Source organism: Aythya ferina (assembly GCF_964211825.1).
Source record: "Aythya ferina genome assembly, chromosome: 18".
Taxonomy (NCBI): domain Eukaryota; kingdom Metazoa; phylum Chordata; class Aves; order Anseriformes; family Anatidae; genus Aythya; species Aythya ferina.
Window position 1 is genome coordinate 9,230,599 of NC_140317.1, and position 15,250 is coordinate 9,245,848.

General features: G+C 39.4%; 1 protein-coding gene across 2 annotated transcripts in view; it reads right to left on the reverse strand.

Annotated features, from left to right (window-relative positions):
* ABCC3 (ATP binding cassette subfamily C member 3) overlaps positions 1–15,250 on the reverse strand; it is a 48,323-nt gene that overhangs the window by 14,973 nt on the left and 18,100 nt on the right. For both annotated transcript variants that reach the window (XR_014684601.1, XM_084492246.1), the window contains exons 6-15: positions 14,744–14,805; positions 13,419–13,550; positions 9,106–9,324; positions 6,640–6,817; positions 6,250–6,411; positions 5,103–5,195; positions 3,553–3,756; positions 2,193–2,339; positions 1,698–1,785; positions 607–673 (exon numbers count right to left, since the gene is read on the reverse strand). Coding sequence is in view for 1 of the 2 variants with exons in the window: in XM_084492246.1 (XP_084348372.1) it covers positions 607–673; positions 1,698–1,785; positions 2,193–2,339; positions 3,553–3,756; positions 5,103–5,195; positions 6,250–6,411; positions 6,640–6,817; positions 9,106–9,324; positions 13,419–13,550; positions 14,744–14,805 (1,352 nt within the window). In the remaining variant the exon portion in view is untranslated. The remainder of the gene's footprint in view (positions 1–606; positions 674–1,697; positions 1,786–2,192; positions 2,340–3,552; positions 3,757–5,102; positions 5,196–6,249; positions 6,412–6,639; positions 6,818–9,105; positions 9,325–13,418; positions 13,551–14,743; positions 14,806–15,250) is intronic.

Here is a 15,250-nt window from a genome sequence, read left to right on the forward strand (position 1 = left end):
ATGAATACTTATCAAGTTTCTGTGATTTTGATCTGGCAACAAAGCATAACACAGGGACGTATGTGCTTCCAGGCAAATTTTGTTTGTATTCATACAAATAGGCAAAAGAGTGAAACGTACACCTCCATAGCCTGGAAATGGCATATGTATAGCCACAGGGATGAGCCTGCTACAAGAACCTTAAAAGAAGAGACTACTGTTCACATGCCCATGAGCCAGAATTAAACCCAAACCCAGACATCAGAACTGCCTTCATAAGCAATCAGATCAATTTAATTTGTCTACTGCTTCAGTTAAAAAAACAACAACAAAAAAAGTATTTAAGAAATTTACCTAGCCTTTCTGTCCTTTAATAGATAACTAGTCTAGGCTGGTTGCTGCGGAGTTAAAGCTTTACAGCACTGTTCTGTAATGCCTGAATACTGTGAGGTGTGAATATTAGCTAGGCGTTTTAAAGTCAGACGAGATGCACTACGGGGCACGTGGTAACAACCTCTCCCAGAAAAAAGCCTGCAGATATTAGCAGATGTTTTTCAAACTGACCTTCCAAAAGCCAGAAAAAAGGGAAGCAAGTAGATGTATTGCAGTTGCATAAAGAAATCTTACTCTTTCAAAGACGGCTTAAGGTCCTTTCCCCAGCTGAACGTTGCGTTTTTAACACAGATGGTATAGCCTGCATGACAAAAATGCAACAGAGAAGGCAGGAAAACTGTTACACGGAATAGCGTGACTGAGAGACTTGCACACAAAGGAATCTTTACAGGTTTCATGTACATTGCAGTTCCCTTTTCTATTGGTATGGAAAGCACAGTCTAGTGATTGCAACTGGGTCACGAGATGGGAATGTTCATCAGAGTGAAAATAACTGGTTGCAGCTTAAGCTATAGACAGTGAGCTTACAGACCTATGAGCAGAAAAGTCCTGCTTCACTCTGTCCAGGTGAGGCTGGTCCCAACATTTGCTGCTCAGAGCAGTTCTCAGAATCTGTGTGCAATCATTAGCACAACTGTACTTGAGAAACCACTTTCAAGTCAGTAGGAGACCAACAGCATGCTGTTGACTTTGATGATTCAGATTAAATTTGCCTCTGCACAGCTTTTTGCTTGCCACAATAACAAGTCACAGATCTGCAGGCTTTCTTCACCTCCTGTTGGAGCGGTGTATAACAATAAGCACGTGACAGCTACACAGCCATCCCTCCTCCTCTTCCTCCTCCTCCACCGCATCACACACAAGAGAGGTTTCAAACCGTAGTATCACCAAAGTCCATTACAGGAGAAAACACAGCTTTCCAATGGTTTGCTCATTCTTTTAGGATATTGTGCTTGCAATAGAATAAAACAGAACTCCTGTTTATAATATTTCTGACCATTTGCGCAGTGTGAAAGGTGTGAGAAGGTCTTGTTGACCCCAGTCAGTGGATGCACTTCATTATTCAGTGGCATTAGCAACCATTAGATTGCAGATGCAAACTCAGGCCCAACAAATGCAGTGCAAAGCTCAAAGATAGAGCCAGAAGCTTTTGTAATTTCCATATAGAGTAAATGATAAAACACACATTCTTTAGAGAAGAAATTAAAAAAATAAATAATATTGTTGTCATTTGCTTTTTGTTTTTTTGCTAACTCAGCCAGTCCAAAACAAACACAAGATGCTTGTTGTATTAACATAGTTTAAAAAAATACTGATATCTTTACCTGGTGCAATCACTTTTGTTTCCACACAATTTGGATCAAGCTCATCATGACTCAGGAACTGCTGAATTCTCTTTAGGGAAACACTTGTCTAAGAAGAGAAAGCAGCATTATTTTGTCATTCTTTTAATGGGGACTTAATGCTCTTACTACAGAAAAGATAAGCATGCAGAATGGCTTAAGCCACCCCATGGGCTTCCTGAGCAGTGACTCATTCTTTCCCTGCAAGCAGTCTTATGCTGAAATTCATGTTTTTAACTGTGAACTTTATTAGACGAAGCTACATTCATCTGAGTGAAGCAAAATTTACATATGTGAAATGCCACGCACACAAGCTTACTCAGATGTCTAGCTTTCTGATACATGGCAGCACTAATGAAAGCATATTGGAAAGAAAGCTAGCTAACAGGCAGATACGTGGCAGCTCTGCTTTCCAGAAATCAGAGATATCTGGTGTTCTTTGTGTCTGAAAGAACTTATGCAGCAGACCTTCCTTACCTGTGCAATGTTGCTAATGACCTGTGGAAGCATATTGAGGGGAAACTTCAGGATATTAAACAAGGAGAGGGAGACAAAAGCCTTTTCTGCGTCCAGGATATTATTCTCATCCACTGAGACATATACAGCAAATGTTGTCAATGCTACCTGAAAGCCAGAAGGTGAGTTTACTGCGAGATGTGTGTAACATTTTGACATTTTAAAAAGTAGTCAAGCATGGAGCATATTAGAAATAAATGTATCAACAACAATATCAGGAAAATTCTCCATATTTGACCTTTTCAACATGCTTGTCACATGAGTAAGTTGATATTTGTTATCAACAAAAAAAGGCATGCAGAACGAAGTAACCGTCAGATTACTAATGGCTAACGTTTAGGTGAACTAGGAGCTTTAGTTGGTGAACTACAGAACCCTGGTAAATTCAGAAAAGCGTTTATCTAGCTGTGGTTTGGCTTCATTTCCAGCTCCACCTAATCAAATTTACCCATTGTAAACTGCAGGCTAAGCAAACAAAATTTACTGATCAATAAGAAAGGCAGTAACAGCCAAGTTATTTGCTGGTTCGCTGTATGGCAGGGACCATGCATTGCAAAGGTACCTCCCTGTGCAGTACACCAGCAGTGAGCAGGCAGAGGAATGTGCACTGAACCCAACTTGAAGGAAACATGAAAGAGGCATGATCTGGAGGCCATTTAGAACGTTTTTACAGGGTTGGGCCTTTGATCTTGAGAACTGTTGGCTAAGAACATTTTTGACAAAGCACTTATCTGAATGTTTTTATGCATGCAAACCAAAACTCTTAATGCAAAAGGGATCGTGGTGCAAAATAAAGAAAAATGAGGAAAAAAATCATTTCAGAATTGACAACGTGACATTCAGGCTTTATATTTTTACATTAAGACTTTTTTTCTAAGGTAGTAGCATAATTTAACAGCTCCTTCTCCCACTAAAACAGAGCACTGTAAAAGGAAAGGCAGAAATGAAAGTGTAAGACGCTGACTCGACCGACTCAAAGCTTTTTGGCGAGGACTCTTATACACAGGTATCTCAGATGTTTCAAATTCTAGTTTCAATTTGTTGTGGGAAATACTTTGAAGTGGTTGGAAATTCTCCTGAGACAGCTATTCTCAGCTTCCACTGGCAGGCTTTACCAATAAATACTTTGATACTGATTAACAAATGGGCTCTAGATAAATAGAAACCTTGCTTCAAAGCACATGAATAATTTTTTTTTTGAAAGGTATTTATATATCATTCCAACTTACAGTTGGCAAGTAGAGGGCCTATTTACGAACTTCACATATCCTTCAACGATATGCTTGTACAATTTAAAAAAAATCATGCAAATTCAACTTACCAGGAATGGAGCGCTGATCCATGCAAAGGTGGACAAGGAATTGAGATAGGCAGATTTTTTCAGAACTCGCAGCTCATTCCTTCGTATCTCCAACACTTTTTCTGAAAATGATGGCTCCCAAGCGTACAGCTTCAGCACCTTTATGCCACCCAGAATCTCATTCATTAATTTAATGCGAGAATCTTTATACCGCATTTGTTCTACCTAGGTTATTGGTAAACACAGGAGACAGTGTGTCACAGGAATGACTAGATGAGAGCTTTAAACATGTTGTCTCATAGCTGCGATGGTCCTTGGGCTATTTCTAAAGAGGATGCAGAAGGAGATTAAAGAAAGCCAGACCATTATCAGTAAACTCACTGTGCAAGTCTGTACTTCCAAAGAAACCAGGAATCCAAGAAAATTGTTGAAAAGATGAGTATGAAAGCCTTCTAGTCATCTTCAGTGTTAGGAGTTACATTTTCAAAACCACCCTTACGAAAGATTCAGGTGTTTCATAGAATACTACCCTACTTCCTTTGATTTCTTCGGATTTTGTTCCTGATATACATAGTTTTATTTCTCATGGGATCCCTTGAAATTTGTGGTTACTCCTAGTTTATTTTTCTTCTATACACTAGAACACAGTGCTTCATTCAGCTACTTCACATAAACCAAATCCCTGCTCAGCAGTATAGACAAAATGAAAAATTGTGTTCACACACACCTAGTTATGCATCTCCAAGCACCTTATTGTGGGCAAGGGAAAAAAAGGAATGCTACTATTAACTTGTTAGCACCAAAGAGATTCAATGGAACGTCTGGATGTCTGTTTAAGGCATGTAATAATGCCACTCTGTTACTAAGGTTGTGTTTAAACATGTTACTAAGGTTGTGTTTAAATATTATCATTTATACTTGTTTTCCAGCTCTTACCCTCTTTACATCAGTAGCTTGATTTCTCTTTTAAACCTTTCAGACAGCTACTGATAAGCTACACAGCACAAACTACTTATGAGAGTTTTGTAGCACAAAGCCAGAGGGCACTATTATATTGTTTTTTCAACCTTTCTTGACTAGAGACTAAGTGTAGGGGAAAAAAAGGAATAGAAGATATTTTTACCTCAAGATAATAATTCAAATTTAGCCCCAGCTCAGTAGTGATGAAAGTCAACACTGGCCATTAATACAAGAAACAAGTTGCCACATTTCTTTTTCCATCTCTAAAAAGTCATTCATAGCTCAAAGAATTACATTTGCCCTTTCCCTAGATGTTCCTAGAAGCTGCCAGATGAAGGGGATACGGAGATAAAAACTCCTTGCTAATGCCAGAAGCTGTTGCAGCAGCATGAGTCAATGACTCAATGCCACACCTTTGAATAGCATTTGATTCACTATGGAAAAACTACCATCTGAGAGGATACAGTTATTAAACTTATCAGCACAATCTTACTTTTAAGTCAAGTAGTGTGAATGGCATCTCAGAAATGGCCAAGACACTGCTGATGCCTTCACTTCTCATAGCACAGTTAGAAATCTAGATAATACCACCTTCTCTGCTGGTACCTTACCTGGAATGCTCTGGTTTTTATTGCTATTGCAGAGTTCAATGGGATAAGTAAAACCATCACAGCAACTCCTGCCAGCACAGAAGGCCCTAAAGCCTTGATTGAAAGAAAAAAAGGTAAGTTGTTGTTGTACCCAAGTGCTGCTATCCCCTATGGCGAGCATTAAAACAACAGCAGGTTACAGAAACAGAAATGCTTTGCCTCACTGGTGAGCATTCTGCATAGGCAGCTGAACTCCTCCTGGTGAAGTATTCTGAATCCACACAACAACGAGGAGACAGAAAAATAAGACAACATCCATCCAGAGTTACCATTACACCAGTATTGGTGACAGCAGAGTGCTTTGTGATTTACCTGGTAAGTGGTTCCCAGTGGGAGGGGAAAAAAGTCTGAGCTAACACAGACACAGAGCTATTGAGCAAATCTAGAAATGAACAAATAAGCTACAGAGAAGGGATTTTTTCTACTGACTTCTCCCTGACCTAGGGAACTGTAATTACTGAATTAACCCAGTGCCCTCAATATGGATAAGAGCACACACAAACCGCTAACTACACTGCTTACCAGCAGAGCAGTAACTCATAAACCTACTGCAGCTTTATGGCTCTTGAGAATAAATCAGTATAGTTACATTGGTGCTCCTGCTTTACACAGATTAACCGCAAAGAAACATTTTAAAGAGGAAATCAGTGCTCTAACGAAACACGGAATAAACAAGAAACTTCACTGAAGCAATGGAAAAAAATATGTTTATTCCGGGTGAGATTTGTTTCATGCTGACTCACGCAAAACTTCTTGTTATGGCATAATATGGTTGTACGATTGTTTTTTAAGCACTCCCCTCAAGTTCTCATTTGTATCTACTACTGGGAATACAGTGATGAGTCCAAAACTGCACCTATTGAAGCATCCTAGGGACAAAGGAAATATAAAGGCTACCTTTGGCTTCAGATGTGTTATCTTGCCTGTCAGCTGAACAAAACAACTACGAAACTAATCGATCTTGTACACCACTGAAAGTTATTTTACCAAAACCAGGCAGAAAAATAAGCTTATAAAAAAGCAGCGGTAGGTCAAAGGATCAAAAATCTTTATACTTGTACGTCATTTAAAAAAAAAAAAATCTGAAGAAATGTGACAATGTCTGTACCTGCCAGAGGAAATACAAAGCTAGAAATATCTGGAGTGGTGCAGACCACAACATATTCAGGAAAGTCACCAGATCCATGAAGCGTTGGGCATCCACTGACATCAAGTTGACAATTTCTCCAACAGTAGATGAGCGCTTTGCTGAGTTTGTGATAACTAAGGACTGAGAAATAAGAGAGATTCTTTGGATTCACAATCTTGACACATATGAAGAAAGATGGAAAAGAAATCCTCAAGAATTAAGAAAACACAATACTCCCCATGAATTTGATTCACCAACAAGAATAAAATTATTCTCACATACATTAATTCTTAATCTCCAAAGAAAAAGACTTCATAACATGGTTTGCTTGTGTTGGTGCTTTGGCCCATGAAATGCTTCCAGTCTTACCTTTCTGTATATCACTCCAGTGATCCCAGTTCTCAGCCTCAGCCCAGTAACAAAGCAGTACTGGAAATGCTGGTGAAGTATGAGAGTCTGCAGCACAGCGCAGGTAAACATCAAAGCTGCAATCAAAAATCCCCACCAGGCTGGGGCATCTTTGTTCTTAATGAAGCTGATTAATACACTGTTTTTCAGAACATTAGGGAAGGAAAAGGAAAAAAAAAGAAAACATACAGCAAGTTTAATGGGACATAACATAGCTTCCCTCAGCTATGGCATCCTGCCACATCCTCTCTCTAGCCACAAAAAGTAAACAGCTCTCCAGGATGCAAGCTGAGTTATGACTTCAGCCAAACAACACTGCAAAGATACAACAGCAAAACCTGAGCTTTGCCAGTGAGAAAGTCCATTTGTAAGTAAGCCCGTAGAAAATGAAATATGACGAGAAAGTCTAGATTTCCCCTGCAATCTGGTGTTCAAACACACAGCTCCGTGTCTGGGCTTTGCCAAGCAGCTGCACAGGGCAAGAGGTGAACAATACAACATCGTAGGACACTGCAGTAAAGCAGGCAAAACCAGCTTCCCACCCTCCTACCCAAATACTCTTCCAGCAGCCCAAGCACCTCTGCCTGGGGTGCTTTCCCACAAAAAAAAAAAAAAAAAAAAAAAAGCTAGATTAAAAGAAATCCTTCAGGATGGATGCACAGGAAGTTCTCTACTCTCACTTTTTTGGTAAAACTGTAGTACCACTAAACTGGTTATCTTTCATTAATAACCATTTCTTACTGCAGATAGGTGCTCTCCCTGCAAGACCAAAACAACTGTCATATAACAAACAAGCAGAACAACGTATTGCAACGTCCAGAATTCTCAAAAATCACATTTCTGACTCCAGACTACTGACCAGAGAATTGAATTTTCAAAATAAGAGAGGAACAGATTTGGGTCCCTGATTCAGATAACCAGCAGGGGGGAAATAACACTTGGAAACTACTAGGGAGGCCCAAAGCCTTGCTTTAGAAGCATGAGGTTGCTTCAGCTTCAGATCTGAGATCTTCCTTTTGCATAACACCATTCATTCATGCCTTAAGTGGACAGCTTCAGAAGAAAAAACTCTTCCTCAAGATTCAGCAATCTTTTTAGAAACAGAAAACTAATTTATGTGTAACTTGCCAGACAACCATGGCTTTTTCATTTTCTTTTGCCACTAGAATTGCATTTTCCAAGATTGCAGGAGTTTAGACTTGAGCAGAAATTCCCCATCATATGCCTTGAGATATCACTGACAACATATCCAGGAATTTATGCAATTTTCAGAAATTCCCAGAATAGACTATAGTTAATGTGTTCCCAGCAGGAAGCCAGCTGCCTCCTCTTCACTAGGGACACTGGAAGAAGACAGACTGCAAGCTATTAATGTCACCATATTGGGCTGGACCCTTTTTTCGGCAAGTGTCTGGGTATGTCACAAACCACCCACAAAACAACACTGTCTCTGAACACAGTTCCACATTATTTTAAGACATTTGTATAGAAACAGAGCCTTCCTTTCTCCCTTTCCCCACATTCACCTATGGCCCCCATCCAAACCCTTCATGCATTAACAGGACCACGTGCCTTCCCATAGGTTTGGAAACAAGAAGCGATGGTTTGATAGAAAGCAACCGCCATTCTCTGAAATGCTTCAATATGTTTTTGTTAGTTAATGATTATCTGGCGACATTCTCACCTCAGGAATAATACTAACAGAGAGAAAAATGTGGGGATTGTGCAGATAGCCTTATGGATCTGAATGACCAGTGTCCCCGAAGATGGAAAATAGGGATGTTCCCCATTCAGGAAGAATTTGAGGACATACCAGTTTTGTCAAGCTCTTGCTTTTTTGTTCCTCTTTTTTTTTTTTTTTTTTAAACCATTATTTTCTGTTGCTTAGAAATTTACTGCACATTCTCATCACTACATACTGTTAAGAATGCACAAACTCATCTAAAGTCTCCAAAATCTATCCCAGATGATAGCAGCACTGCCAAAGCACCACGTACTTGAGCATCACACTTTATTTGTATTGTCACACTACAGCTGCCACCACCAACAGCCCATATGGGTATCAGATATACAGAGACTACTGGATCCAGCAAGAAGTGCTCTGCATTGATTTCACAAATAATCTTTTAGAACTGGGAAGAAATTACTTTGGACTGTTGCACAGCACAACAGGTAATTTGTAATCCAAAGCTGTCTATTGGTGATGGGTGATTTATGAATCTTTCATTTCAAAGAAGCTTGTCCAATTTGCAGCCTAGTCCACAATAAAGAACTCCTGTCTCAGGGCATTTCAGGGGGAAGGTGGGGAAACTTACACATGCAGCACTGTGAGGGAAACTAGTTATGCATTTCAAAAATAAATATTGCTTGCCAAAGCCAAGCCTCCATAGAAATTGCACATAGAAACTACTCACACAGTAAACCAACCTTAAGAGCTGAGGGTTGACGAAAGAAAGTAAGTCTTGTATCAGCTTGAAGAAGGAGCCGATTAAGAAGTATGGTCCGAAGGTCCTCAACAAAGCTTTGAGGAAGGAAGGCTTTCTGTTGTGCTTCTTGTCTCTAATCAGAACTTCTGCCTCATCTGGACCATCACCAACATGATTCAGCATGTGGTTAGATTTCTTCCTATATGTCACATCTTCTTTCCTAGGGGAACACATCAATCAATTAGTGACAACTGATGATGAGAACGTCATTGCCCTATGTGTACAGTACTGCAGTGGCATCCAAAAACCTAGCTCCTTTCTTTGCTCTGCTACAGCAGGACTTCTGGCAAGATCTGGACACATTCAGGGATAGGCCCCTCTTGTGTGATGAGTCTTGATTTCCTTTATTTTTCTGCATAACACCCCTCAAAAGGATGAGGTGTACCCCACAAGCCAGAAAGCCAATCACTTGGGGATGAGAATGAGGCCCAAAGGAGTAGGAGATGAATGGCTGACTTCCTTTGGCAGACAACTAAATTGACCTCGAATCTCCAGTTTCTTCTAAAAGGATCCTCTAACAGCTGGTATTTACATGCCACGAATAGGCACCCTCACCTAGTCCTTCTGAGACTATTCTTTATTCTGTCACCAGCTGCACTAAACCTTTACCTTTATCTGGTAGCACAGCTGCTTTCTGAGAAGTCTGAGTCCCTCTGGAGACAGGCACTGAACCTCATGCCAAGCTGCGAGAGGAAGCAGGCACAGCCCACTTCAGAGTTTTGCGTTCCCGGGACTTTTTCAACAGAGTACAAACCATAGTGCAAAACAAAAACCTCCAAAGCTGAGCTATCTCTGAGATCTGGGACACAGATGACCAAGTTCCTTCCAGAAGAGAAACTCTGGATTTAGCTGCCTAAAGTTTACTCAAATGACAAATCAAGCAGTTAAAACTCTGTTAACTCTCTCCAAATGCAAAATAAGCCAATGAAAGCAGGATCTTCTGCAAAGATCTTTGAGAATGACTAAGGAAAAATTCACCCCAAAAGTTTGTGCTGCTCTCCAGGGCTCTGGGCAAGTTTAACAGCGGAACCTCTTGGGTTTAGGTGCCTGACTTCTGTAGCCTATCAATACAGATTGGGTGCTCTGAAAAATTACCTCCTCCTCAAAGAGCAGCCTGGCAGCTTTTCTATCAACATGTCCCAAATTGCTGTGGAGTCTTGAGGGCTACGGGACCTAAAGAATAATTCCATGAACGTCAGCCAGGAAGTTTAAATCCCAAATCCAGGTGGAGCAGAGGAAAGGAAATGTGAGTCAGGGACACATAAGCCTTATAAGAAAGGACAGATGGAAGAGAGACCCTAGTGTTGAGAAAAAAGGCATTTGAAAAATAACTTGCAAGTGAGGTGGGATTTATGATTCTTCATAAAGAGCATGCAGATTTTTTTGGAGCTGGCTGGCTACAGAGGCTGGTAATTCCAACAGCCTACGAGAGTTCAGAATGATCGCTGTGGCTAACAGCCCGCAGGTAGAAACTTGTTCACATCCTTTCAAATGAAGGCATGTGCAAATCCCAATTTCTTTGCAGTACAGTTTGAGGGTGCGGTAGGGGAACCTAAACCAGACAACATTTTTTGTTTTATCGCTTTGTTTTGTTTCAGACGAGAATAAACAGTGTAGTCTTTGTTCTTCCAGATCAAACCTGGAGAGTTTACGAGTAAAGCTTTATTTTCTGACAACCAGGCTGTTACAACGCATTGAAGGAGAAACAGGACTACTTGCCCATGGCTTTGTGCTATTAAAAATGTTTATTACAGTGAGCTAACAGCAATGAAATAGATCTCTTGCAGCAAAAATCCCAAAGGGAGAAAAAACACATCTAGTGTTTACTACGGGTAGCTAGGTGAGGCCAGGATTTCAGCAGTGTGTGGGACTCGTCACACCCAGTTTTTTCTCCAAGCAAAAAGCATGTGCTTGGCTTCCATTATTTACAGCTGGGCAGATAATAAATGCTGATTATCTCATGGGAAGCACATAGCTTTCTCAGTGGTAACGACAAGGCACTATATCTTCAATTCATCTACATAAGCAAAGCCTCTAAAATCAGAAGCTAACTAAAAAGTGAGGTGAAATAGGTTCCAGTGCGCTCTCATCCTTCCAGCACAGCTCCAGCTTTCTCAGAAGCAGCAATGCACTTACCAGTAAAGTAAGCAGAGACTTCAGCCATACAGTCAAATGAGCAAAAGCAAAAAGACTACTAGTATGCTTTATTATTGTTGTTGTTATTATTATCTATAATAATGATTTGAATCCACAGTGATCCGACTTAAATCCAAACTGATCTATTCTGTAACTCATTAGTAGAGAATCAATTATTAGCAATTATTTAACAGTAATTCACAAGGGTGCTTTAAAAGAGCTGTGAAACAATATGCAAAAGGAGTTTTGTAGGTTTAGGTAAAATAGGAATATGATAATCATTACAATGAAATAAGTCTGAAGCTTTAGCTATGCCAGAATTGCAACTGATTAATTTTTTAGAAAGAAGTCATTACTATGTACACTGCAAATATTTTCCATGACACTTTCTACACATGCGGAACTGAAACGGCATTTTAATATCATAAAACCTTACCCAGAGCAGATCTAATCAGCAGAGTTTAAAAAAAAAAGAAAAGCCTTTCCAATGGCTTCCAAGCAACTACCAATGATGTTATTTGACATGAAGTAATTAAGAATGCCTACTTATAAATGGAGAATAAACAGAGCCACCCAGCTTTCAGAGTTACTTGAAACAGCAATCCAGAGTACAGGGATTTGCTTTGTTTTTGCTCTTTTCTCCACCTCAGGCTCATTAACGTAGTCTCCACAGAATTTTACCTGAGCTTAGTATAAGCCAGAATTTAAGGCTGAATTCATTGCCAACTGGCCCCAGTTTGTATGAATGATTTCCAAAACGCAATGAACCCCATAACAAAACCCCAGACACAGTTTCTGTTTTTCCAGCAAAAGTTTTCCTGGACCCCAGGCACTTCTGTAAAATGGCTGTGCTCTTATTATATGAAAGCCTGGGGGACTAAGATTCATGTCTGGGCAGCAAGAGACCAGAACCCAGACAATGCACGTTATTCCACACCGTAAAAGTAGAGACATTAAGTGAACAAAAAACCAAATCAACCAACCAACCAACCAAAGTAAAACCACAACACACACACACACAGCACTAGGGGACAAGCTGCTGGTGTTAGTGCTGGAAATCTTTCAAATTTTAGCTGTGAAGTGGAACTCTCCACATCATATTTAGCCTTGCCAAAAAGCTTATGACTTTCCTAATATTATCACATAAAAGGGTCTTTCCAATTTGGCAAGGATATGCACAGAAAATAACAGAGGAAAGCTTCCATATGGAGAAGAAATCTCCACAATGAAAGGAAATGGAAGGCCAGGCATCCTCCTTATTGACATTTTTCATTTGAAACACACTATTAGCACATCTATTTGTTTGGAGACGTTTTGGACACTAACCAAGGAGTTAGGAACAGAGAAGGAAATACAGTTACACAATAGGTAACTTCTTAAGATTACACTGGGACAGAACATGCAATAAAAAGGATATCCTCTCCAGCATGGATGCAACTATATGCAAGTAATTCTGACCCTCATTCCATTTCCATCAGAGATCATGGGAATTCTGCTGATAACTTCTGAGGCAACAAGAACAGGGTCTCAACTCTTAAAGTAGGCTATTCCTCTCCCTATATACACAATACACTTCACTTGTTGGGATAGTTTCATACTTTTATTGGTAGGAAGTGAAGAATTATTTACTGCCGAGAGCCTTCAGGCTAAAATTAATGTCAGGCCAAACCCTCACGATGGCGATAATCAAGAATTCCTTTTGTTTTATGGTGCCCAGAAGTTGTGTTCTAACATGACTAGGAGGGATGCAATTATAGGGTTAGACATCTACCAGCTCAATAATGAAAGTTATTAATTTTCTTCTATCCAACCAACTCATCCCCTTCTGCTTATACATCTTCAGCCCTTCACCACATGGCAAATGACACTACCTGCCCATGCAGATTTTAAGCACCTCGTTAAAAAAGTGTGTAGGTGGTACAGAAGCCCCAGAGGGCTCTTGCTTGCCTCTGCCTAGACATATTAAAATAAGCCAATTTGACTGTTAATATTAATGAGGAACAGATGGAATAAGAGACAAGTGCCACGTTTACTTGGCTCACTTCCAGGGATGAACAGCTTATTAATGTTGAAGTGACTCAGATCAATCCCCATTCGCAGAACTGTTCGTATACTTACTGTTTACACTCTGCTTTTTCCTTGTCCCATTCTTTACTTAGTTGTTGTACAATACTTTTTGAAGTATCTTCTTCATTCAGTGACCACAAATCCTTATCTTCAAGGGGTCTTTTGTAACCAAGAATTGCCATGCTGCATATATGGAGAAAAACAGTCCAACTCAGTTTGGAAAAAAAAAAAAAAAAAAGCAACTCCTAGCAACAACTCTAGGACTAGTTAGCTAACAAAAGCAAGAAGATACATCTCCACAGAAGAAAAGTGATAATTATGCCTTCATTTCCCTTTCCTCATCTCTATGCTTGCACTTAAGGAGAGGATACAACACAGTTTTCATTACATGTACATTTTTCCTAAAGTGGTATTTTCAATAAAATACAACAAAAGCCAACATTCGAAAGCCTTTGAATGAAACTGTGGTGTTAAATAAAAATACTGAAGATTTAGAAGTAAAAATAACGGAATCTATCTGAATTAACTGTCAGAAGTGAACAAAATGCAAAAGTAAAGCTCACATAAATTAAAGGAAAATCAGATTACTCTCTCCAAATAAATGAAAACTACAACTGTAAGTGAAATTTTGCCAAGGGATAGAAACATCTAGTTGCCATAAATCTCTACAGGAAAGCTGAAAATTCAGAACTCTAGAAATTTAGAAAGATCTCACTCTAAAATGAATTTTACAGGGCTGTTGCCAGGACAATAAAGCTACATGGATGGAAGAGAGAAGATCTCAACACTCTCAACTACTTTGGAAAAAAACAAGTCTTAACATGACCTCTGGTAACTATGCCACTTCTTTATCATGGAGTAAAAGAAAACAATCTAATGTCTGGATCTTTAATATCATCCCATATTACAGCAGTATCATCAGTTGGTAATAATCATTTGTATATATAACCCAGCTTCCTCTTGCACAGGAAATGTCCTCATTAAAAAGCATTCACCCATGAACCTGAACAGGAAACAAAATGCATCTCAGCTGGGTGAAAAGTTGCCCCTATCACCTGCAAGTGCAACACAGTCTTACAACTTCTTTCAGGTCACACTCCAGCATGTGGTAAGCACAACCAGACTGCGTATCCTATTAGGCATGTCAAAATTGTTACCATACTTTTCAGAAAAGAAGTTTGGGAAGTATGAGCACTCTAAAAGTGGTTTGTAAACATGTAAATGGTAAGAGCGCTGACAATGCTGTGAATGAAAGAGCATCCAACATCAATTACTTGCAGGGACAAAAACCTCCATGTTGGTAACTCTGTACAACACGTATCATAAATAGAGTTTAGGGCTGTCAGCTGTCCAACACGTTGAAAAGAGAGGCTCACCTTGTAAACCACCAAAACGTCAATCTTGAGAGAAAGCCTGAAGTTAACTCTGGAGATGGATTCTATGGTAAAGTTATAGGGGAAAAAAAAAAAATCAAGATATATACTATTACTTCAACAAGACAACAGCTCACTTTGATCAGTTTTGCTCTATTATATGGTATATTACACGTATGTACCTATGTCCTAAAAGGACATAAAAATTGATTTATTTCATTTCCCATGTCATGCAGAACTCCTTTCAAAAATTGCTTAATATATTGCCTTTAAATCACACTTACATAAAGGGAAACGTCATTCTACAGTTTCTGAAATTTTCATTCAGGAAATGAACTCAGTTTCTCTCTCAGTCTGGCTCAAGAATAAATCTAATTATAGAGACCATTTTATGAAATGGAGAAGAAATTTAACCTGTGACACCACTGATACCTTCTGTTAATGTTTTTCCATATCTATTCTCAACACATATAAAACTGGTTTATTGGGTCAACCCTGAGAGACTTCAGC